This window comes from Hakea prostrata, chromosome 8, assembly GCF_041222555.1.
Source record: "Hakea prostrata isolate BN-2017 chromosome 8, UWA_Hpros_2, whole genome shotgun sequence".
Lineage (NCBI taxonomy): Eukaryota > Viridiplantae > Streptophyta > Magnoliopsida > Proteales > Proteaceae > Hakea > Hakea prostrata.
In genome coordinates, this window is record NC_142607.1 from 9786837 (window position 1) to 9812991 (window position 26155).

The 26155-nt window shown below is 38.8% G+C and overlaps 3 protein-coding genes across 5 annotated transcripts; 1 reads left to right on the forward strand and 2 right to left on the reverse strand.

Annotated features, from left to right (window-relative positions):
• The first annotated feature begins 506 nt into the window (after window positions 1-506).
• Window positions 507-8175, forward strand: LOC149006752 (transcription factor MYB124-like). 3 transcript variants are annotated; one of them, XM_089165151.1, is made up of 13 exons: window positions 507-962; window positions 1068-1401; window positions 1496-1542; window positions 1658-1714; window positions 1807-1879; window positions 2206-2261; window positions 2380-2559; window positions 2637-2806; window positions 3206-3351; window positions 5758-5900; window positions 5982-6196; window positions 6313-6455; window positions 7554-8175. In XM_089165151.1, the coding sequence occupies exons 2-13, from the start codon at window positions 1327-1329 to the stop codon at window positions 7662-7664; spliced, it is 1416 nt and encodes a 471-aa protein (XP_089021277.1). In that variant the 5' UTR covers window positions 507-962; window positions 1068-1326; the 3' UTR covers window positions 7665-8175. The 3 variants fall into 3 exon arrangements, with proteins under 3 accessions (XP_089021277.1, XP_089021276.1, XP_089021278.1); XM_089165150.1 differs by having other exon boundaries at window positions 507-1401; XM_089165152.1 differs by having other exon boundaries at window positions 507-1401; window positions 6334-6455.
• Window positions 8176-10454: 2279 nt separating this feature from the next.
• On the reverse strand, window positions 10455-14411 carry CSLD1 (cellulose synthase-like D1). The gene is made up of 4 exons (XM_089165534.1): window positions 13625-14411; window positions 12215-13512; window positions 11506-11794; window positions 10455-11421 (listed from the first exon to the last, which is right to left on the reverse strand). Exons 1-4 carry the CDS (start codon window positions 14197-14199, stop codon window positions 10455-10457), a joined length of 3129 nt encoding a protein of 1042 aa, XP_089021660.1. The 5' UTR covers window positions 14200-14411.
• A 6573-nt stretch (window positions 14412-20984) lies between these two features.
• LOC149006754 (UDP-galactose/UDP-glucose transporter 3) lies at window positions 20985-26155 on the reverse strand. Its single transcript, XM_089164624.1, has 7 exons — window positions 25896-26155; window positions 25149-25246; window positions 24862-24992; window positions 23304-23334; window positions 22692-22795; window positions 22428-22549; window positions 20985-21583 (listed from the first exon to the last, which is right to left on the reverse strand). The coding sequence occupies exons 1-7, from the start codon at window positions 25997-25999 to the stop codon at window positions 21178-21180; spliced, it is 996 nt and encodes a 331-aa protein (XP_089020750.1). The 5' UTR covers window positions 26000-26155; the 3' UTR covers window positions 20985-21177.

Consider the following 26155-nt stretch of genomic DNA (forward strand, 5'->3'; position numbering starts at 1 on the left):
AGCATTAGTCAATTGTGATATATTCACAAGTAATAGAACATCAATACAAGAGGGGAGGTAGGGGAGTTTAGCAAGCCATGAAAAAGAATTACATTCATATATCAAAAAACCTGAGTCGATTTGAAAGTAGTTATGAAATACTTGATGAATATGATAATAATGTTTAGACTAGTGATGTCAACTGTATAAAACTATCAAGAAGTAAAAGTGGTATTAAATATTTCAAAGCCATAGAAATATCATGAAGTGAAGATCCTTCATTTCTATTTTTTTTTTTTTTTTTGGAGATAAGAATTCAGCTCAAAATCAATCAAAACATAAACAAATGGAAATACAGTTCATTCCGTTCTGTATAAAAGCTTGTCACAATACAATGGCGGTAACTGTAAATATGTAACTGATTATTAAATTCCACATACTCTTACGCGTTTCGTCGAGTTAGAACCGTTGAAGCCCATAAAGGAAAAATTATTTTTTTTATTATCCTTCATCTTTACAATCTACACTCGATGATCAACAAAAGAGAGAGAGGAGCGGATGCAAAATCATGGATTTGCGATGGAATCACAGAGCAAAAGCGCTCCTCTGAGAGTGAGAGAGAGAGAGAGTGAGAGGGAGATGAATTGATTAAGAATTGAAAAAAAGTGAAGTTTCACGAAGAACGTCATCTTCGAAATCATTAGAAAGACTCTCTCTTTCTCTCTCTCGGTGCTGTGAGTGACGACTGGTGAAAGTGGTAATGGTGGTCATGGTCTCCTCCACCATTAATATCATAGCGTGGGTTTCAGCGTTTTCAAACTGCCATTCATAGGCGGGCAAAAAAGCATCTTGATCAATTTGTACAACTCAAAGTCTGAGATTCCGATACTATACGATCTTTCTCTACTGAATTCAGCTTCTGACAATCCGTTTTTGAGCTTGACTTCATCGGATCCAATGAGTCTCCGAGTTCAGATACGTGGGTAGGTCTTCAATTTCCAAATGAAATCATCTACTGTGTAGGAGACATTCCGAACGGTTGTACTTGGATTCAGTATTTGATCGTTTTTCGCATGTTCTACTTGTAGTTCTTTCTGTAAGAATGGAGAATAGTTTCTGATTGTCATGATTTTCACGATTTTTGAGGGATGGAGGTTGGAAAGTTAGAATCCTATGCAATTCGGTGTCGAGACTGAATGCTTGAGAACTTTGCTGGAGCTGATGTTCCCGTTTTGAAAGGAACAGTTCCCTTAACCCCTTTATAAATCGTTAGAAAAGCCTCTGCTTTAACATGCAGAAAGCTCTTGATAAAGGAAGGAGGAACGTGGAAAGACAAGAAGAAAAACCATGAAGCTCCATGAAGCTCCCAAGCCTGAGACAACAAAACAGAAGGAGCGTCACATCGTTACCTGGACCCAAGAGGTTGAATCTGAATCTTACTTCCTCTGTTTCACATTGGTTCTTATTTTTATTTACAGAACTCCTAACACCTTCCCCTATTCTGTATCAAATGCAGGAGGATGATATTCTTCGGGAGCAGATTAGTCTCTTTGGAACTGAAAAGTAAGTTTTCCACCTCCTTCTATACTCTTGTCTCAACTTAATTGTTGAAGAGCGATACTCTGTTTTTTGGATGATTTAAGCTCAACTTTTTTGGTGGTCACGTTCTTGAGTGCAGCTGGACTATCGTTGCAGCTAAATTTAAGGGTAAAACAACCAGACAGTGCAGAAGAAGGTCATTCATTCATAGAAGAGATTTCATTTACCTTCACCATTTTTTCTCTGAGTCTGTTTATGCTGATTCAGTTATGAACAATAATTCCACAGATGGTACACTTACTTGAATTCAGACTGCAAGAAAGGAGGATGGTCACCAGAGGAAGACATAATCTTATGTGAGGTACTTAAGGCTCTTAGCTTTATGTAGGAACTTCTAAACAAGTCACTAATATCTGCTCATAAAATTGCTTATTCCTGTGAGTTTCTTAACTCCACAATATGATGCACCTCCTCACTGGTGGAATTACATTCCTATTAGATGATTCCAAAATGCAGTCCATGTGGGCAACTTTTGCATGGATTACTTTGGTTTAAAATAATTTCTCTGTTTTATAGTTTTTTCTAAGAAAAGATTTGGGTTGCTCTCTTCCTTACAACTGATTAATCCATATATAGCTTGTCAGCTATTAAAGGTTTGTGATCTCATTGACCCAAAATGATCTGCAGGCTCAAAAGATATTCGGAAACAGGTGGACTGAAATAGCCAAGGTGGTTTCAGGAAGGTAATAAGCTCCATTAGTAATCCATTAGTTTCATTGGTTTCTCAGATAAATCCCAGACATTACTTGTTTGATACTAAATGTATTAGATGAGTGACTTTGAACATCTGGTATAACGCAGAACGGATAATGCAGTGAAAAATCGATTCTCCACCTTGTGCAAGAAAAGAGCCAAACGTGAAGCCTTATTAAAGGAGAACAACATCTCATGTATAAACCGAAACAATAAGAGAGTGACATTTCAAGATGGCTTTGTAATGAATGATTCATCTGAATCCACTCCACCTCTTAAGAGGATGAGGTAAGTGCAGACAATTTTCCATTCTATAGCAACAAGAAAGCATGATTCACATATGACACTCTTATGTTGTGATGTAGGACCGAGATCTTGAATCTCACCAAAAACTGTATCACCAAAGGTGGAACTCTGAGGGAATGCACAGAGAATAGACCTCCCTTTGCAGTATTGGTTCAAAACTTCAACGATGTTGGCAACTTATCAGCTCAGCAGCAAGTCAGCAACTACACCAAAATAGCCATTAGCGATGGTAAACCACTTCTCAACCTGTCTTTCTGTAAAGAAAATATAGTAAAGCGTGGAAGGCTAAACCATCAAATAGAGAATGAAATGAAACTGTCTTTGGCTGGATACTCTTATTTTCAAAATAAGATTCACAATAAACCAAGTCCTTGCTATATGTGATTAACTGTAGTGGGAAGACATCTTGTATATTAACGTTCACTTACAGAATGTTGACCTTCCTTTTTTCCTTTTCTTTCTTCTTCTTCTTCTTCTTCTTTTTAAGGTTTGCCAAAGTTTCCACTGTATTTTGTGTTACCTTTGTCCATTATCCCTTCTTCTCTTGTTGATTTCTTTCTCTCAATAGAACGCCATCGTTTCCTTCAAAATAAATTTAACACCAATTTGCCCTTTTGATCAATGGCAGCTGAAGATAACAAGGTCCAGGGAACATTTCTTAAGAGGGATGATCCAAAGGTCACTGCTTTGATGCAGCAAGCAGAACTGCTCAGCTCGCTTGCACTGAAAGTTAACACAGATAACACCAATCAGAGTCTCGAAAATGCCTGGAAGGTGAGGAAAATAACCATACCCATATTTTCAAGCAGATTACTGGATGTAATTCTTTAGTTAACAGTCTACCAAAGGACCACCTCCACATTCAACCCATGCATTACATATCTACTGCAGTGGCCTTTCTAGAAATCCTATGGCCCAATGATCAATATGTTCAACCAGGACATGGGCCTTTGAGCGTAGAGGTTGATCCAAATAGCCTGATGATGAAAGTCTAAGCTAAATGAATAGGACCACCGTGCATAGGAGTCTGGGTCAGCTATTAGAAGCAGTCAAACCTAGGGTGGCTCAGAAGAAATAGAAAAAAATACAGACAGAAAAATGGGGACTGACCCATTTTTAATGAATTCTGTCCAACCTGGCAAAAAGTGTTCGATCCTGAATTTCAAAATATAAACCAGGTCAAGTCTAGTTTGACAACAGATGCATAATGTAGTTGGTCTAAATTTCAGGGAGTAACTTATGAAACATAATTATTTTGATTAAAATATGTATAATATCTTGATAAGAGCTTTGTCATTTGATGATCAAGTTCTGAGTTCAAATATACTCAATAAACAATAAGTTTGTTCAAGAAACTATTGAGAAAAAAATAAATAAGATACAACCATCCAACAGCGAAACCAAACCTGACATGGATAAATGTGGTCGTTTGCAATCTGTATTAGAATCTAGTTTGGGTTGTATAAATAGGCAACCAACCCACATCATTTGACCTGGACCAAGTTGGTCAGAATTACAGTACTATAGATGGGTTAAATGAGAACCATGTCCCAGCTATCCCCCCAATACTAGGTTAGAATTTCGATGGGCATTGAAAACAAACAACAGGCCTCAACCTACCAGACATCATTCGGCCTGAAGAGGCCCTGATGCATTACAAATATGCAAATAGCAGGAAGAAGCAGGCCAGCAACCCACAATTAAGGGCCTAGGCCAGAAGCAGGCCCCAAAACAGTGCCACAGTTATGGTTCTGGTCCTTAAGCAGGCCAGTAGCCTAAGGGAGCTTCTATTTTGGATTACTTTCTATATCTATTAAAATGTTTCTTTTCTTTTTATTTTTTATTTTATTTATTTATTTATTTACTTTCTTTGCCGCCAATCTACTCCTTACAGATAAGGGAGTTTCTTTTCCTACAGCATACTATTTTGGTTTCTTTGATAATACTTGCTCTATGAGAATTATGTGCTGTGGTGAACCGGTCAAAAGCAAGGTGGTGAAGCTGTGGAGGAAGGCAGTAGAGCCCAAATGCAGGCCATAGGTGGTAATGCCTATTGGTTATATCTTCCTCTTCCTTTCTCCCTCATCTCCTTGTTCTTTCTTCCATTGATTTTTGTCATAAATTTTCCAGCAGCTAAAACCCCCTTTCACCGTGGCCATACTCTAGGCGTTCTCTCACTTTTAGTTTTAATTATTCTATCACTCCTATTCTCCACAAAAGCTTCTGCAGGTTATCAGTACAGAACCAACCCACCACTGTTTCTTCCCATGCCCCCCCCCCCCCCCCAAAAAAAAAAAAAAAAAAGAGAGGGTTCCTTCCTGTTTGGTGGGTGATCCAACATTCATTGATTCCTAGGGTTTGTTAGTCTTCATCTGTCTTTCCTGTCCCTCCCCTGTTGTACTGACAATTATTTCTCAGTGTTTACCTATTGGTTTGCAGATCTGAGTAATCTGTTCTGTTTATCTTTTCCTAATTTTAGCTGCAGGGGTTCAAACTGACATTCTAGTCAATCCAGCCATTGCATCACCCTCATCTTGGATATTATCTTCTCCCCTGCTATTACTGTATCTGATCATAATTTGAGAATAATCAGACTCGTGTGACTTGTGTGCTGGATATTTGACTGTCATATTGTGTGCTTACTTCAATTGTTTTGTTTCTGTCGTGTTGAGTATTTTGTTCTGTAATCTTGTCTTATCTACCCAAGAGCACTTCAGATCCTGTCCTATTGCCTTATTCTTATTGAATGTTAAATTCTCATGTCTGTTACATGGGGTGGAGTAGGTACTGGTTGAGCAATGTTTTAAATGAGTCAGATTCAGTATTGGATAAGTTTCACCCTCATTGTCACCCCTGCTCAAAACTTTTGGGAAACCTCAGCCCAACACCCTCCAACTATTCCACCAGAACTGTTAAAATCAACCTGTAATCTGCCAAAAGGCGGTAATGATCAATCGACTAATTAGAAAATTAACTTGGTTATGATATCTTCAAACAGAAACATAGAATGACCAAACCCATTGATCCATGTGCTGCATGTGTTGGTAGACTGTTGGTAGAGTGTCCTCATGATCTGTGGAATGAGTACTTCAGTTTGCAAATTCCTGTAAGAAAGAAAAAAAGATCAAGTAAACAACCAGAATTTGCAAGTTCCCTAACATCATTTTTTTTTTCTTTCAGGAACTACAAGATTTCTTAAACCAAAACAAAGATAGCAATTTACTAAGCTACCGAGTCTCAGACACAGATTTTCTGCTCGATGATTACAGAGACTTGGCAGAGGATTTAGCCCGGGTTAATATGGGAAGTCAATCATCATGGAGGTAATATGTCATAAAAATATGCTGAGGTAAACTGCTTTTGACAAATCATGAGGTCTAACTTATGGGGTTATAATTATGTAGACAACATGATTTTTATGAGGAGTCTCCAGGCAGTTCTGGGTACAGCATAGGATCAACTCTCCAGTCCCATACAGCAGCTGATAAAACAGAACATCAAGCTGAAGCATGTGGACTTCACCAGCATAATATTTTTACACAACAATTACCTCATACAAGAGAAGTACAGAATGATCATAGTGTTTCCAATGACGGGATGTCTGTAAGCAACACTCAAGGTAATGAAATGTCATGTATTCATGAATTTGCTTATTAGTCTGATTGTCTTTTGGATTTCACAAGAGGTTATCTGGTTTGTCATTATGGAAGAATTGATTTTGTCACATTGGAGCAGAAATCTTCCATTCTTGTGAAGAATCAAAAGAAAACGGAGTCATGGATGTCTTGTCAAATACAGAATTCAGTTCCCCTCTCCAAGTAACCCCACTGTTCAGATCACTGGCACCAGAGATCCCAAGCCCCAAATTCTCAGAAAGTGTAAGTTTTTTCTTATAATGATTCTTCTAAACATCTGGCTATAAGCTTTCTAGGTTTATGGTCACTAACAACATGTAAGGAAACTAGGCCCATGTTCCAATTCCTGCCCCTTAAAGGTGGTCAGTAGAAAGAGAAAATATGGTAGTTTACTTTTACAATACATGATCAAACAGTCCATGCATCTTTATGTTGTGAAGCTTCATTGCAAATTTGCAATGTGGGAGCCCTCATAAGAGTACAAACAGCACAGAGTCCCCATCAACCTAGGGTTATAGAGAGCAAAACCTTCCCTACAAATGGAACTCCTATTTTGCCATTTGCCACTTCAATGCAGCTGGCCTATGGAGAATTACTCGTTAGAAAATATATGAGCAGAAACACAGATTCAGAGCTTCCTTCTCTTCAAATGTTGTTTCTTATTGAAGTCAAGGTGTGAATGGTAACCAGACCTACTAAAATTGATCAGCTTCTGTCTTTACCGGTAAAAAAGTTTTGAGGTGGAACTTACATGTAACTGAAAATATTTGAATGCCAATGAACATGGGGGAAAAAATGGATAAGTCAGTAATATTTGGAACTATATAAGCAAGATTCATCTCCTAAAAGACAGTTGAGGCTTATGTCTCAGGTTCAACTTTGGTGATTGCATTTGTCCTATACTTCTACCACAAACTTCAGGCAATACAGTTCCCTTGAGTTGCATGATTCACCTGACTCATCCACAAATTGTTTGTCCCAACACAAGTATGGTGAGTCACCTAGAGTTTTGAGGCCATATAATTCAAAATAAAGTTCTCAGAGAACTAAAATTTAAGATATAATCTTGTGATAATTTAAGAATTTATTTAATTTTTGAGCAACTTATGAAGTTCTACTAATATTAAAATCTAAAGCTGGTGATGGTTTGAAATTTAGAACCTGCTATGAACTTTTCCACCAACTCTGTCAACATTTCTATATTTCAATTCACAGCTAGCCCTGAATGGCATTGTAAAGAAGTAGATTTTTGTTCATTAACATTTAGAAGGCCATGAGTGCAGGGTTCAAAAATTAGAATACTGATGCAAGACTGACTACGGATTTGGATGCATTATGCAGGAGAGGCACTTCCTAATGAAGACACTTGGTTTGGGTTCTCCGCCTCCTCAACCAAGCACCAACCCGTCTCAACCACCACTTTGTAGAAGGGCACTCCTCCATAGTCTCTGACAAACTGCTCCAAGTTCATGCCATACACTATTCTCTGAAGTACAGCAATGTCATGAGGTTTTTGGCTCCATTCTTCTCCTCTCCATCCCATTCAATACACACTCAAAAGTGGGCTTGAAAATGTGCTAGTACATCCTTGAAGCATTCCGACATACCTATCCAGCTGACATGTACACTAGCGGAGTTCAATACTTGCATTGAACTTTTCCCCTTGCTTTTTGAGTTGCATCCTTTTTGCATTCTTTCTTCCAAGAACTTGAGATTGGTTTCAGAGCTCCAGTTTTTGGCATCTATAATTTTCATTTGTACATAATCGGCATTACCAAACCCTTGTTCCTTGCAAAGTGTAATCACACATTGGCTGTTGGGTATATGTCATTTCAATGGCAGAGGGGGGGGAAAGAGCTGCAGAGGATCAACCAGTTGTACGGGATAGCATTAGATTTTGATTTTGGAGTTTATAGGGTATAGAATTTTCATTTTTTAATCGGATGTAAGTACTCAATGTAACCATCAATGCTCTCGATAACCTTTGAAGGTTACATTGAGTACTTACATCCGATTATGCGTCTGCTCTTTCTGGATGGTATTTCATGATACGGGAGAATTATGAGCTTCCCAAAAAGAATTGCAAGAAAAGACTAAGAAAAACGAGGAAGAAACATGAATCAAATAACAGTCTATCTAAATCCAGCTAAAGGAGAATTAACAACAGCAATGTACCATGAATTTCTCTCTTCCGTCTTTGAAGAAAGAGAAGAGAAAAATGGTCAGTTCACTTACAGAGACCATGGTTTTCCTGGAAGTTCTCGATCTCCACCTCACCCTCCCTTACCGCTGCATTTTCCTTCCGGAGAATTGATAATGGAGAAGGGTTCTGAGAAATCTGCAGTTGAGGTTCGATTATTCAAGGAAAGAGGCGACAAGTGTAATTATGAAGAACGCAAAAGCTTTCGGTGAAAAGTTCATATTTTCACGTTAGTGGTAGAGTTTGGGAGGGAAGCCAATACAAGATGTAGCGCTTTTCATTTTTCCCCATTATCGCGTGGCTCCTGCGCCCCTGGGCAAATGAGGGAATTAAAAAGTTACAAATATGTTTCACTCACCATACAATAGATGTATGCGCACCCCTCATACCAATCCACTAAATATTAGGAGCATGGCCTATGTAGGACTGATGTGTCCTGCAAAACAATTGTTAGAAGTGGGCCCAATTTAACACTCGAGAAGCCACTTCCAAAGGTTAAATCCATGGAACGATGCTCGATGGTTTTGCTTGGTTCGCCGCCCGGGGAACCGAGTGAAATGGCAAATAATCGCCGAGATCTCGATCTCGGCGGCGAGAAACTTGTTTTCTTTCCCTTTCTCTCTTTCTTCTTCTTCTTCTCTGGCAAAAACGGCTGCTACCCACCTCAAACTCAAGGAGCAGATATCTCTCTCTCTCTCTCTCTCTCTCTCTCTCTCTCTCTCTCTCTCTCTCTCTTTCTTTCTTCTTCTTCTTCTTCTCCGGAAGAAATAGCAGCGGCTGTTAGCCTGCTACCCATCTCAGACTCAAAGAGCAGTAGAAATAAATAAAATAAAATTTGAAGTTTGGCCGGAAAATTGTTGATTTTCCGACGAAAGTTTGAAAATTTCGTCTGAAATCGTGGTTTCGCCGGAAAATCGTCAAAGGTTGAAATGTCGGTTTCGCTCCATTTTTTATTTCGCCCTCTGGCGAAATGGGCAAATTTCGCCGAAACTACGTTCCATGGTTAAATCAATAAGTGAATCACTACCGAGCTTTGGCTAGTTATAGAGCTTTATTGAATAACAGTAATTGAGTGAAATGATTCAGACACCTTAGTTCACGTAATATTTAGTTTATACAGGATTCACCATCTATTCTTGGTCATTGGATTCGTTCAGTATCCTTCTTGATAGTCGTCCGATTTTAGAATTTTTTCCCTTTTCCTTTGAGTTGGTTGAGGTTTCCATACATCGCACAATCTTGTATGTTGAATTTCACGAGAGTACGCCTCTTTCCATAGCCATCGGATTCCTTCACCCTTACACTACTTGTTAGTTCAATCTCCGAACCAGTCTTGACCAAAGTTAATGACTCGATCGCGGTTGAACCTGGTTTGGCGTTATTTTATCCTTATCAAGGACCCACTTTCACCTCTGGTCCTTTTTTGTTAGACGCCAAAGTTAGCCCCACTCTTGTTGTGTGGTCAAGAAATGAGAGGAAAACACAAACCTCTATGCTAATGGTAAATGATCGAGACTTTATGGCTTACCAATGATTCAATAGATTTTTAGTTTGATGGTCATTTGTAAATTATTTGTAAAATCATCTAAATATTATTTTTAAAAAATCTTTTGAATTAAACAAGCACCATATCTTAGCTGACTTCGATCATTTTTCTCATTAATTCTTTCAACAAGACAAAAATGAAGATAAGAGACTACGTACACCTTACTAGCTCTGCAACTTTGATACATTCTTGTATTACTATAACTGCAGAAATTGATAAGAGTTCACTTACTTCAAATCCATAGAAAATTCCCAAAAAAAATAATAAAGAAAGAAAAAAGAAAAACATGATATTATTCTACTTACAATCATTATTATTATTTAGGGGGTGGGGGTGTATATATTTTACAAAGATGAACTGAAAGCTAGAGGTAACAAAATCTCATTCTTCAAGAGTAACTCTTTCTCCTGCCCATAAATCTGAGAAATGTTTCGAGTGCATCTTGATCACCAATTTCCATGTTTCTGAAACAAAGTTAGTCTCTATGATATCCATTCTACACTGAACTTCCTGAACTTCCACTACTGTTCGTAGTTGTAGTATCATCTGGAGGACTAATTGCAATCCAAAGCAAAGAAACAGTGATTGTCACAAGCCCTGACCAAACATATATAATTGTAGTTATTCTGCCTTTTCTACCCATCAATCCTTTGCAGAAAGGATACATGTGACACAACACCCATGAACTAAAGAAGAGTCCACCAAAGAGTTTGTTCCATTGTGGAAGAACACTGTAGAGAGTTCTTGTAGTTGCAATGAAAACAGCAACGAGATTAACTACTATTATGGTAAGTGGCATTATGAAGAGACTAGTCCATTTCACCTCATAGAGTTCAGCAAATACATCATCCTCATCTTCTCCAGATGACTTTGATGTCAAGGTGAATGAAATTTCAATTCCTGCAATTACCTTAAGGAGACCCTGTATAACAGCAGCAAGATGTGCACTTGAGCCACCAATGACCCAAAACTGTTCATTACGCCACCAATCTTCAAGAGAGACACCAGACCACTTGACTTCAAGAATAGCCAGAAGGCAGAGTGTAATGGTGATCGAAAGAAGGTATAGGAGAAATGCGACGCTGAGACTTTCTACAATAAAATGTCCGGAGAAGAGAGAGAGTGCGGGGATGAAACAGTAGACCACAAGGAAGATGGAAGTGAAAGGATAAACACCTACATTGAAGTAAGCAATTCTTTGTAAGAACTTAAGACGTGGGCTAGCAAGGGCTGGATTGTTTCGCGAGAAGAAAATCTCCACTGATCCTGTAGCCCATCGAAGGACTTGGTGCAGCCGATCAGTGAGATTGATGGGTGCAGTTCCTCGAAAAGCATCACGTTTAGTGACACAGTAAACCGATCGCCACCCACGATTATGCATTCGATAACCAGTCACCACATCTTCTGTCACTGATCCATAGATCCAACCAATCCTATCACCCCATTCTGTGTTGTCTTCGTACCTATTACATTGATATATATAAGATTGCATGAGACGCCATGGCAAGAAAAAAAGCAAGCAATGTCATTTAGTAAGAATCAGTTACCAGCATGAGATAACAGCAACAGCTTCTGCAACAGTTTGTGCATCAAGAGGTGGACGTGGAACAAGCAAAGCACCAGGAGGCCTTCCATTTTTAACACTGAAGTGATCAGCAAGTGGACGCCCTTGAAATTCAGCTACAGCTATAGATTCAGTGAAAATGGTAGAATTCCCAAACTTCTTAGGCAGATTCAACTCTGGATGTGCCACTGTTAATGGTTGTGTATCCGATTCGTCCTCCTCCGATTGCAACTGAATAGTTGCCGATGGAACCTTGTTCTGTCCAAACATACCTGAAACAGAGAATGTTGCTTTAGCTCATAATCTATTCGGGATTCGATCACTTTATCAATATTTAGTGATAGATCATCCTCCTAAACGTATGGTTTGAGTTTGAATCTTCTATCCTGATAGGTAGAAGTTTGTCTTCCTCTCATATTTCTCCACCATATATTGGGAGAGGGACCCACATAGGACTAAAGGTCTTATCCCTAGTTTATAATATGGGGTTATCCATACTGAGTATGGATCCATTGCACTCTTCCCAAATCTCTCCACCACATATTAGAAGATAAACCCAGGTAGGAGTGAAGTCCTATATCTGATTTATCTTATGAGTAAATACTCAAAAATGGACCCCACTTCTAATATTTAATGAACGTATACCTAAGTTATCCTCCAGTAATTCTGATTCTTAGGTTACACATACGTACCTACATACTCATTAGCTCGAGGTGGATGAAACCCATAAAGGGCAAACCGACGAAACAAACAACCAGTCCCCACATAAACTGGACCTTGAAGACCATCTAGGGCTCGCATGTTCCCGTCAAAGAAAACCGTGTTGTGATTTGCATATCGATCAGACGGATCAATTCCTTCGAACCGTTGTGGGAATTGGATGTAGCAGATACGATCTCCTCCACGGTCCATCATGAAACACATTCCCTCACGTATTGCCATCGAGTTGTAAATATAATGATCACAATCGAGATTAAGAATAAATGGACCGTTGGATAGGATTGCTGAGGCCCGAACCAGGGCATTCATGGCCCCAGCCTTCTTGTTATGATCAAATCCTTTCCTCTTCTCACGTGACACGTAAGCAAACATCGGTACCCGAACGTCAACACCAGTGAAGTCTAGGGTCTTCTCATCTGAGTGGCCATACACTGGATCAGGTTCGGGAACCTTACTCATAACCTGTATGATTCCAGCATGATCTCCTTTGAAATGATCTGGTATAGGTTCGAACCACGTGCCCGGCCAGTGGGTCCCATCAGCCATCCACGTGCATTTCTGTACGTTCACCTGTTCTTTTGAGGCCTCACCGCCAGCGTCACGTGCTTCTTGTCTGGCTTTACGTTCTTCTCTTTTGTTATACATATCACATCGTTTCTTGATCACATCGGGTAGACCGTTGATGCGAACCTTGAACTCATCATACTCACGCTTGATCCAACGGCGGTCCTTGACAAAATCTGGACGTTTCTTGTTCTTTGTGGGGTCCTTCTTGATGCTGAAGTAACTGTCAGGATTACGTGGTTCTATATTATGTTTGCGGCAGAACGGGACCCACAAATTTGCGAAGTTAACAGCTTCTGCCATGGCTTCGAAGGTGAGGATGGCCCCACCATCGTCAGATATATAAGCGGTTACCTTATCAACTGGATACTCAACGGCTAAGATTGAGAGCATGGTGTTGGCCGTAACAAGTGGGGGTTCTTTCTCTGGATCGGCAGTGGAGACAAAAACATCTATACCAGGGAGGTCGGACCGGCCGTGTGGGTTAGACGGGGAAGGGGTTTCGAATTTGTCGCGAAGTGCAGCAAGGTCAGTAGACCGGTTTATCGGGTTGAGCTTAGGGAGCTGATCCAAAAGCCATGAGAAAGCGAACCAAATCTCGCACACAATCGACAGACCCCAAAGCCACATTGCATCGCGGTTCGGGTTTCGAACTCGCCACTGAACGAAAAGTCCTAGTGCAATGAGTCGCAACACCACTAATAACCTGTAAATCGGACAAGGATTAAAAATTTTAAAAATGGGTTTGTAATTGGAACAGAAAAATAAGGGCAAAAGTGTCATTTAAAACAAGCCCAAACACCGAGTCACCGATTCACCTATAAGGGCTGAGAATAGAAGAGGCTATATGAATCTTCCTCGTTAACGGCTTCCATGGCTTGTCAACGAATTCAGATGCGTTGCAACCACCATCGGGCCCACCATAATCATCGGTGTCCGTCCAAACCACGTTTCCTATACCGTACGTTCCCTTTGTCTCGAACAACCAACGGTTGTGATCAAAGTCTCCTGTTTGACTCCTCAACAGCATTGACTTGCTTTGTTTCATGATCGACATCCTCCGGTCCATCTTTGCCTCAATTCCACTGCTTCCTCCACCGCTGCTATTCTCAGCACCACCCCGTCTGCTGATTCCCATACGTGAACCCGGTCCAGAAGAGGATGGACCAGAAGCCGAACCGGTACCCATGGGTTGATTATCCGGGGTTGGAGGCATGAGAACTGTGTAATCGACGTAATCGCCTGAACCACTGATATCGCCCGGAATATCCAAATCCTCATCTCTTGATAGGCTGACGACTCTCCCAGAAGATGTTCGTCGGGCGAATTTCACAGCCGTCGGCGGCCGACTGGAGGCAGAAGAATATTTAGGTGGGCTGTTGGAAGATGCCATTTTTTTTTTATTTATGATGTGAGACCTTCGTGCATCTGAATTTTGAAGGATTTTGATGGCTCTTGCGGGATAAAAACACCCTTTTGTTTATTGGGTATATGGTTCCATGAAGAGTGAGAGAGAGAGTTCCCTGGAGACGAAAATGGAGATGGAAAAGGGGAACTCCAGGGAGTTTAAGGGGTGAACAGAGGAGTTTGTGGTATTTGTGGGTTTGGGAGGTAATGGATACAGACAGAGAAGTTGGTCGGTTGAGAAGATAGAGAAGACTCCTAGAGAAGCGGAGAAAGTGTATTGGGTTCCTAATTCTGGATTGGTGGGGAGTGGATTTCGGGGATAATCAGATTTGGGTATTGGTTTTTTCGTTTTTTGGGTGGGGAGGAGAAAGAGACACCTTATTTTGTTGTTTCTTCTGGGAAGAAAAGTGAATATAGGAGAAATGGAAATGCAGATGATCAAGTTTTCTCCATTTGAATGTCTTCCAAAGGCTTGGGTGAGGGAAATTCATTAACCATCTAGGAAGTTGCAGAGTGGCTTGTCATTCTCTAAATGTACTTCTCTGGTTTCCATTATGTAATAGTTTGGAATCCATGGGAGTAGGCTCCAAGAGCAACAGATGCTTTGTGTTGATGAAGCTGGCGAGGAATGGGAGAGGGCTGTTTAAGGTCTTAGTTGTCTTCTAGGTGAATTTGTAGTTATTACTGCTGATTGCTAAAGAGATTACTATGTCAATAAGTTTTGAAACGCTATAGCTCCAGTTATAACACGGGTTCTTCCTGGGTTCTTCGCCTGGTTCATTTGAGACTATGATTTGTGGATTTGTGGACAGAACCTTACAGGACAAGAATGATCTACCTTCCATTATCCACGATTAAGCTTATTAATATAAAAAAATAACCTGGTTAGCTAAATATTAAATAGTGGATTTAGAAATTTTGATGAACGAAAATCTGGGAGAAATACCAGCCCAGTTCATGTTCAGCTTTTTCATTGCAGTTGTCAATTCTTTGCATTCCCTCTTCCTACATGCTCCTCCATGATGCTAAACAGAACACAGGGAGGAGAAGCTGAGATTATATCAATGCATGATAGATGTTATAACTGATTAAACATATGAGATGCAATCGCTTCTTACTACTATAGATTGTCCTGATCATAAATAGTTATTTAAAGCACGGATGACAGAAAATGAACAACACAAACAAAAGTTGTCAAGGCAGCTAGCTAAGGAATCAAAGTCAGAATAAGTAAAGAGTAAATGACAACTCTTAACAAAAACTAAGTAATTCATATGTATCTACTACCAAGCCCTAAAACTAATGGTTCTTGATCCCCCACCCCTCATGCCTATGCTAATGCTCTAGCATTTGATTTTGGGCAGCCTATCTTTACTCATTCTATATTGATATGTACAAGAATTTTCAAATTTGGAATAAACTCATCTAGGTGGTTGTCCTGTATTTGGTTTAAAAGGAACATTATTTTTTGTTGCTGCAAAGACTTTTGCATTTACTTATTCTGTGGAACGATTGATTTCAGCCATGGAGGATGGGTTGTCACACTCTTCACATTCCAGAATGGTTGATAGGATTCCCTATCTTCCGGAAATCTATAAAAATTAGGAATGGCAGTAATATTTCAATCTGGAAGGATTCATGGAATATCCATGAATCAAAGGCCATATCCTGTAAATCTATTCTAATAAAATAAAGTCAACTACTTATTTCAATTATCTTATTTTTCCCTTTTTCTTTACCAGATTCTCTTTCTAAACCCCATGGTTGCTTATAAACTCATCTCAAGAGTATGGTGCAAATGAAGCCATTTTATAAAGCAGGAAAAGAAAACAAAAAAGATTAGAATAAGATTATAAGCAAAGCTTACTGGCATCCCAATCAGAAATGAAGCATGGATGTGTACCCAAAGGGAGGAAGGTAATAAGTATGAATGAAGGAGCAACTAAGCATTAACAGCCTGGTTTGTGTTCTTATTCCTAAAGCCACAATCAGGGCCATGGAGGCTCGTTATTGTGCATTCATTTGGAAAAACCAAGAATCCACCCGTTTCCTCCATCCCATCAGCTGGAATTCTATTCGTCGTCCCAAATTTGAAGGAGGCTTGGGCATTCGTCGTATCTCAGAAATCAACTTTGCCTGTCTTCTCAAACTCATCTGGAAAATTGCCTCCAGGCATAATTCTATTTGGGTTTCTTGAGTGTACTCCCACTTGCTAAAATCTAACTCCATCTGGAACTGCTCCCATCCCCTCAACCCTTCCTGGGTCTAAAGAAAGCTTCTCCTTTCTCCGCCCCTAGCTCTTCCTGCCATTTCTACCCAATTCTCCATCGGATCATCCACTTCCTTCTAGCTTGACTAGTGGCATCCGTCAGGCATTCTCTTTACCCTCTTTGGCCCCCTCTCTATCTATGATACCCGCATCCCCAAGCTCATCCCTCTCTCTACCTTCATCTCTAATGGTTCATGGTCCCCTCCCCCCCCCCCCCCCCCCCAACCTAGACTCACACAAGTGTGGAACTCTCCCTCTCCCCCTCCCCCCTCTCAATGCTGGTAACTCCCATGACTCCACCATATGGCTTCCTACCTCCACCAGGCTATTTACCACCTCCTCGGCCTGGTATCTCCTTAGACTCCCCTCTACCAGTGCACCTTGGGCCCCCCTAGTTTGGTTTAAAGGTCACATTCCCCGTCATTCTCTTACCCTTTGGAGAGCTCTTAACTTAGCCCTACCTACCCAAGCATTCCTCATTAGCCTTCACATCCCTACTAACCTTAACTACAACCTTTGTTGGAATTGTCCCAAAGACCTTGAGCACCTTTTCTTTTTATGCCCCTTCTCCCGATCTCTTTGGGAAAAAGCCCTTGCCTCCATTTGGCCTAGGTCGATGAGCTCTTATGGCTTTGCAAGAGATTGAGCCTGGTGCTGCGAGTTTTCTAAGGTTCCTCTCTATGTGACCAAGTTGGTAAGCTAGTATTTGGTGTGGTTATCCACTACTTATAGTGGGAGCGAAATCTTAGGCTGTTGGTCTTCCAAATCTTGTTCTCTTGATATGATTTGGAAGGCTATCTGTTTTGAGGTCTCCTCTAGACTTCTTTTTTCTCCCCATCCCCCGGTGATTGACTCTCCTAGTAATAGGTTAATTGTTAATTCCTGGAATCTCTCACCTCCTCTTTTAGGCCCCCCCCCACGTGAGAGGCTTGCTCACCCCTCCCCCTTTATTCTCCCTTTGTATTCTTGGCTCCATTGTTTTTAATATTTTTCTGCATTCATCCAAAAAAAAAATAAAACATATGACTATAAACTATATCAAATTATGAGTATGGAAATGAAAGTAGTAATTTTCCATGTTCACTTACCTTTATGATAGTGTGATATCAAATAAGTGCCTTATCCATTTAATGATTCATTAATTCTTGATTCCAAAATGAATAAAGTTTAAAAAAATATTATTATGTACAAAATGTCAAAAAGGCGGCATTAAGTTGCACAAGGCAATAAAGTGGTAGCAATTAGGTAAAAAAGGGCCAAAAAAATGCATGTTAGCAATGTGGTTCAATCAGCTGCCTTGCCGCCTAGGCAGACACTTTGACAACCATGGTTATAACTAAGAATATGATATTGACATGAAGAAATGGTTGCACCAATAGCTGAAATGAATATATTATTCACTTACCACTTACAATAGTATTTGTTCATACCTAGTCAACTCATCAAATGGATGCAAAAAAAAAGGCTTTTCTTAATAGTGAGTTCTGGTAAAACATGTACATGAAACTACCCCTTCAAATAGTCTCTTTTGCCAAATATTATTTTGTTATCAAGCTCTTTATGGTCTCAAAAAAGCTCCAAGAACAATAGATGAGAAATTTAATTCCACAATTCTCACTTTAGGTTTTCCCCAAGTTCACATGATTCAACACTTTTCATTCATCATAACAAATCAAGGAATAGTAATGTTGTTGTTATATGCAAATGGCATGATTATCATTCATGATGATGCAGAGGGTATTCAAACCCTTCAAACCTTATGTTCGCTGTCAACTTGAGATGAAAGATGCTGATATATTTTTAGGAGATAGTTTTAACTTTGATTTTACAATCTTATCCTCATAAATCTCCTCAATTTCTATTGGAAACACTGTATACTTTTTCCAAAATCAGAATCATACAAAGCCCCCTTACACATTTCACAAAGTCCATTTTCTTTTAATTGTAAACATCATTTTGCCTTTTCATCCACACTTAATAAATTCATATAAAATCTTAAATAATATTTTTATATTCATTTTAAAATCTTAAAAAATATTATTATTGTCATCATATTACCCTAGATTAAATGATTGGAGTTTCCTCCAATTAAAAAAAATAACTCTTACATGATCATTTTTTTCACTTTATGGTCAATATGGTCATATTAAAAAACTAATTTGACTTTAATCAGTAAACTACATACTTTCACTAAAAATGTGAAGTGTGTAGGGCAGTTTATAAATTTTTTATTTTAGAGGGATGCCTCATGTTTTCAATGAATACAAAGGAGGCTCATGTAACAAAATTCTTACAAATATTATTTAGGATTTTAAATAAATTTATAAGTGAGGGTAAAATTATAAAAACAAATTGAAATGGTGAGTTGAGATTCCAATTGAAACGGAGTTCATGTAAAAAATTCACAATAAAACAAAATCCCATTTTTTCATTAATTGGCGGGGAATATTTATAAAACCATTAATTAATGCTGCAAAACGGTTACAGTACATGCGGAAACACAAGTGTTACTTTAATTCAAAATTCGAACAGAAATTAGAAACATCTGAACTGTGAAAGAAAAAAACAGAATGAGTTGTGAAGTGTTCGATTTCTCTTCTAATAAGAGTGGGATTCTAAGTTTATGGTTAAACGTGATGTAATAAAAATAGCGAGTACAGGAATCGACCGTTATAAGTTCTACTCAAATTCAAATCTTGCGCTCACCAGTTTAACTGGGTATCTGAGTTTCTCATCTTCTTCAGCTGCTAATTTGGTGATTTAGCATTGGGCAGCCATGAAGAGGACGTATGAGCTTTCTTGTTCGAGCGATGATAGTGATGATGATATCCTAGAACTTTCTGAAGCTGATCACCAACGCTCCAGTGATCTTCTTGCAGATATATACAGAATCAACAGAGGGGGAGAGGCTGTGATCGTTCGAGAGGTTTGGAGGATTAAAAAGGAGATTGAAGCTAACTCTGATAAATCACTGATGGTTTTGGAGGAGCCTTTAAGGAGGCTTCAAGTGACAATAGTTTCTGTTGATACGATGAAGAAAACCCTCATTGGGGTTTCTGTGAATCGTCTGAAGAATCACAGTTCAAAGAGAGTTCGTCAAATGGCGACGTCTCTTGTTCTGAAGTGGATGAAAAGGGTCGACGAAGCCTTGGCTGAATCCAAAAATAAGGATAAACTTGAGGCTTCAAAGAGGAAGCTTAAAGAAGATTATGAAAGAGCCGCCGAAGCCAAGAAACAACACAGAGTTCGTGTCTTGGAGTTGAAAGATTTACCTTGCATTCAAAAGTTGAACAATCCACCTTGCAGGCAAAAGCGCAGCAAACGAAATGATGGTCGGAATAGGAGAACTCGTTTCTGTTTAGTTTGATTTACTTCCTCCATTTTTTTGAAGGTTCCAAGAAAATTTTAGGTGTTCAGATTGTATATGTGCTATTTCATCATAAGCAATGTTTGCTTATGCCATTGATGTTCGATCAATGTTTTATTTCTCAGAAGGTTACGTGCACATTTTGTAAAGATTTTTGAAATTCAATTCAATTCAACTACAATTTTGTCTCAATATGGTATTCGGGTATCTATCTTTTATACTTCATTTAATTCAAAACCCTAATTGGAAACCAAGTATCCGAGTGACAACAACATACCCTAGTTCATATGAATCTTATTTTGTTTTTGTTAAATTATGGGTTAAGCATTCTGTTTCGCCTTTCTCATATGGAATTGACAAACCAACCCATTCTTTAGTCCTGAAAACAGAGCTCTGTTTTCAGGAGTAAAGAATCGGTTGGGTTGTTATGTCTAACTGATCATGAAATCAATTTTTTTATAGCTACATACAACTCTGTCATTGGAAGATATAGTTCTAGGGTATCTTTATTTTTTACCAATTATCTTGGAGTGTCTTTGAAATTTTCTCAATAAAGTTATATATCATATTGTATTGATACCTTAAAGATACGAGATGTACTAATCTGTATTGTAAAATTAACACAGAAGACACTTTATAACCTTGGTTTCGTTGACATTATATCACAGGGATTTGAAAATACATTGTGGTTTCTAATTCTGAGATTAGTTTCTTACCCAGCTTTGGGGTTTATCTGAAGCTAAAATGGGACTATCTGTGATGATAGCCTGCTATTTTTGGAATTCGTTTCTGTTGGAGGAAAGATTCTGAAATTTAACCATGACATTAGATTGAACCCATCACTGGGCCAGTGGCAAGTTCCTCATCTCGGCAGGCTCCGTAAAGCTGTATTCAGAGCTACGAGCTCTTCCTGTTAACACATTACGCCTCAGGTCAAAACCAATGAAGCTTTGGCAAACTAAAACAAGTTAAATTCCCAGTATTCAACAAGCTGACTTCATCCCTTTTGGCTAATGAAGGCAAGAATTGCCTCCAATGTCTTCAAAACCTACCAAATTGGCAGAAAAACTAAACCATGGGGTGCAATCTGCGAGCCACAGAAAACAGTTACCAAGCTATTGCTACTTTATAATAATAAATATCTAGAAGCAGTGCTACTATTCATGTTATCAAAATGTAAGTTTATACATTTTTACTATTTCAATTACATCAATACTCTTGAATGACCTAATCAAGGGGCTACAAAACCTTGGGCTTAGACCCATATTTCAATTGAGGTAGCTGAAGAAAAGAGAAATAGAAAGACAACATTGTTAATGATTCTCCCTCTACGTGGCCTTTTTCTTATGCTTCTTTTGCATCTTTCTCCACTTGAGGTAGATCTGGTATGACAGCCCAGAGAAGACCGTGAAAACACACCCCCATTGCTTTGTTGAGAGGGGATTTCCACTCAGTAATGAGGACACCACAATGCTCACAAACTTGCGAGTGGTGGTGATGGTGGTGTTGGCGAGTGAGCCAAAGCGGCTTATAGTAAGGAAGATAAAGTTTTGGCCCACTGCTCCACATAGACAATAGACAAAGATGTCCCATGCTGCCTCTGGATGCTGCTTGCAGAACTGTACTGCTTCATATCCGCTTCCATGCGGCCAACCAAACATGTAGATCATGTTGTAAATGGTACCCCATAGATTCATTCCCAACATTATCTCCCACGCACTTGTTTTTGGATACCTGTTTCAAGAGGAACCAGTATGGTTTAACTAGAGAAAATGGCATATGCTTCCTATACATACGTAGAAGGTGACATAACCCTCGATGCAGATATAGAAGAGTGAATGAAAGCAAATAGATGATTTGATTGATGGCCGGAATTTTTCACCTTGAAAGAAAAAACATTCTCTTGGTACTTTACACAGTAGAAGGGGGAGAAATTTATAGTGCTGTTTCACATATAGCATGATTATCCAAATTGTTTTTCGCATGAACTAACAGAACTGGTAAGCTTTCTCATATTACTTGTTTCCACTAATACTTTCTTAGATTTCTCAAGAAATAAAAAGTGGTCAAGGACTTGTATCCAAAGCTTTGTATTTCTTACCAACAGCAAAATTCAGTGGGCCTTAATCCCTCTCTGTTCTTGCAGACACAGGCAGAATTGAGTGTCAGTGAACAATCACATCTAATCTTTCCATGGATGGGGAATATTCTGTGGTGCTTAGCCTGAGGATTGTGATATAGAATTCTACCAGAGGCAGGATTCTTTGAATCCATCACGGGACCAGGGGGCAAGCGAGTGGTCAATCCCTTATCCTCACAGACTCTGCAAAGTGTATTCAGGGCCCCAAACTTACACACTATACCTTGGTTCAAGACAGATAAAGCTTTCCCATACTATAGCAAACTATATCCCCAGTATTCAACAAGCAGACCATCTCATTTGCCTAAAAAGAGGCAAGAATATATATTCTATAATCACTATCAATGGTGTAAAACTTCATAGTAACTTGGCAACACTTTCAGATTAGTAAAGCATCCTACCAGTCACCTCTAAATCAAGCTAATATAACTGTAGTACCTTGCCGTAATCGAGTCCTGAGTCGCATTTGTAAATCCATCAAAAGCTAAGTTCATGAAACAAAGCCCATACCCGAGGGGAGCATTTGGGTTTGCTAACTTGCTTATGGTCTTTGAACTAGTCTGTGATCAACCAAATGGAAAAGAAATAAATTATAAGAATCAGAGCGAAGGATTAATAGGCATGTCATAGTTTTCTAAACTAGGTTGATTTTTTTCTGTTACCATATGAGCACATAACCAAAAGAAGGTTAAAACTACTCACCTTTAAAAGGGCAAATGCTGATACCCCTCCAGCAACAAGGAAGGTGCATACATACTCAGGAAAAGTGTATTTAATACCATAAACTAGGGTTCCCATCAGCATCACTGCGTGGATGTCAAAATCATGCATTAGAATACAAACTGGGATGCAAATATAAAATATTATGATGCCACAATCCCTCAGACGTCCAGACTTCAGGGTTCAATTTCCAGTGTTGGTAATTCTAGCTCAATATTAACCTGATCTATTTTACAGGGGTAAATCAATTCATCACTATCCAAAACATATGTTAAAATACAAACTGGGATGCAATATCTCAATTTCCATTCAACAGCTCAGTGAAATTCTTGACGTTCATTGTTTATGCTAACCAAAAATTTTGTTTAACTCTTAGTATGAAAAAAAAAAGAAAATCCTATTCAGCAAACTGCCAAAATTTCTCAATCATTTATTATTAAAAAAAACTTTAGTAAGAAGTTAAAAGTTGTTAATTAAAAAAATAAAAATTTTCAGAGAACACGTCGATGTAGCTTTTACAACTTAAATCAAGATAATATGGTAGCAACTATGCTATCTAATTAATTTGCAAGCCCAGGCACAGAAACACCCTACCTGGTATCATCTTTGAGGATTTTGCCAGGACCTGCAAGTTAGAGAATACATCAGCATAAGAGAAATAATTCATTTAGTTCTAGCCTCCCAAATTTCATATTAACAGTATTTCATGAGACTAAGGACAACACAAGGCATGTCAGAACATGATAAGCATACAAGGCATGTTGAAGCATGATTAAGTTTCCAATGTGCAACTATAATTCTTTATAGAAAATCAAAGACTTTTAAGATACATCTTTTAATCCATAGAAATATCCTGATGCTAGCATGGCAGTGAAAACAATGGTACAATTAAAACATTAAGTTCCACATGGTCAAACTTTCCAGAACTACTCTGCCAGTTTTAAGATCCACAAAATGTATCAAGATGATTTATGGTTCCTTAATGACAAGAGACGTTCTTTCGCTTGTATGCATGCTTACACGTTGTTAAGTAATACAACATTTCAGGACTTTGGGAAATTTTGGAAACTTACAGATATTTCAAGGATAAAAATTTTCATTGAAAACATTTAGCCAACTGTTTGCGGACTCTTTTCCAGTAACAGAAAGTGGATCTGAATTGTGCATTCAGTTTTGGTCCTTGGCAGGTCCAAATTTAAAGCACATTCAGTTTCAACCATCTCGTCACAAATTTTGACATAAATTTGAAGAACTTAAGATACTAATTGCCATGGGAATGATAATGTCTGGTGTGCAGAGACAGAATGAGTTGATGTATTCACAGCAGCATGCAGATCTTACTGACTTGAAAAACAGAACCTAATAAGGGAAACTAAACAGTGACGTCTAGAATTTTGGTGGGATGCTTCTAAATCACTAAATGAGTTGGAGGATAAGTCAAAAACAATTTAGAGCCGAAGTTCAATTTTTGTCAAATTAAAGAATGATGAGGATAATTTACAGCTAAAATAAAAAGAGAAGGGAATCAGAACTGACAATAACGTTTATAATGGGATTTTTATTGCAGCAAATATGAATCCTTTCATGTAGAAATAGCTGAAGAAGTGGAGCTTCAGGCACTCAAAGTGGAATTTTTTTATTTTTTTATTTTTGGGGTGGATACTCATAGTGAGAATTTTACATGCTCAATCCATTGGAGTGAGTTCCATCCAGGTTTCAACTGCAAATGTTCTACTATTTTGGTGGCAAAGAGAAAACCTAGAAGAGTTAGACAGGTACTGACAGCATATCCTGCATAGCTTGTTGTCTAGTGACTCAGCCTAAGAGTGGAGCCAGTCCCAGTTCTACCCAGCTCGAAACAGCTGCCATCCAACCTTTATTTATTGAGTTCCGAAATTTCAGGCAAACAAGACCTCTGTTGATTCCTTTTCCTATTAATTAGCAAGAAAATCAATGTACATGACAATTTCAAAGTGACAGATTACTATGCATCTTTAACAGAAGGGTGGATTAGGGTGTGTTTACATATGTTTCCAACTTGCATAAATCAGAGAATAGTTAAGGAGCATCAGCATAATAAAGAAAAGGAAACATGCCAAAATTTTCACTATGGTAGTTAGTATATCAGCTCAAAATGAGGCAATACACATGCCTGGGCTGGGTAACTGATGTACTTCAAAGCTTCAATTCCCATAGCTGGACCAATCGTGTTTGTGATGCCTGCACTCCACAAACTCCACCATGGAGCACCCCCAGTTCTGCTTCTAGACCAGAGTTTAATCACTGTAGAAAACCAAAACGAAAAAGTCTCAAAATATCAAACTTGGATATCAAGCCTTGTGTGTTTCCTCTAAACTAATAGATACACAATAACTGACATGCAATTGTATAAGTAAATGAAATGATAACAGTAAAGCAAAGAAGTAATCATGTACTTACTTATAAATGACCAAATTAAACAAACTACATTTTGTGCCAGGTTCAAGAACGCAAGATGCTCAAATCGTTTCCCATCTGGTCCGAACCGCTTGGTAGACCTGCAAACCATAATAAAAATGATCATTTAGAACATGAATCCTCTATTCATCAATTCAGGACAACCCTTTGGTGTCCAATGCAAATGAGGCGAATTCAAGTAACTCGCTCCTATAGTAGCATCTCTAGTTTATTAAAATAAGCACAGAATTAAAAGTGTGGAAAAAATTTAGTCCCTTTTACTGGATGCGATGAGCAAGTCATTCCGAGGCAGAATTCGTATCAAGTATAAAATCTTCCATACTCTTTTGATACAAATGTCATCACTATTTTCCAGAATCAAAATCATCACAAAGCCCCATATCCCCAATTGACAGAATTTCAAATTTCATGAACAATAACATTTTTTGTCTCATACAATGGTTTCAGTTATTATGGTCAGGAAGTACTGAACCTTGTGCCTGAGGCTTTGCGAGTTTTAGATCTTCCCAATAGCTTCACACAGACCGCGATTTACTCAATGCAAATCTTATTAGGGGAAAAAATGGACATGGAATTTCATACACTAAATCCCGAATATATTCAGAAAGAACAAAGAAAGGGTTAACCAAGAGCTCCAGAAAAAAAAAATCCTACAAGACCAACCTAAGAAGAGATCAATTAAAACAGAAGAGAACAATGTTGATGAATTAAAAAGCTCCTTGAACTCACACTGTTTCCTGAAGCACTCCTTGAGTGATATAAGCTGACCAAATTCCAACGACGCAGAAGATGAGCACGGCTACACGGCCGATTCCAGAGCTGTGACCCTCCATTTCTGAAGAGAGCTCGCCGGAATCTACAGATCCGACACCACACACAACACCCGATTACCTTCTCTGAGATCAGAAGCAGCAGAGATCGTCAAATAGATTCTGAGAAAAAATCGAAAAAACGGAGAGGGGAACAGGGAAGAAAGATGCTAGCTTAAA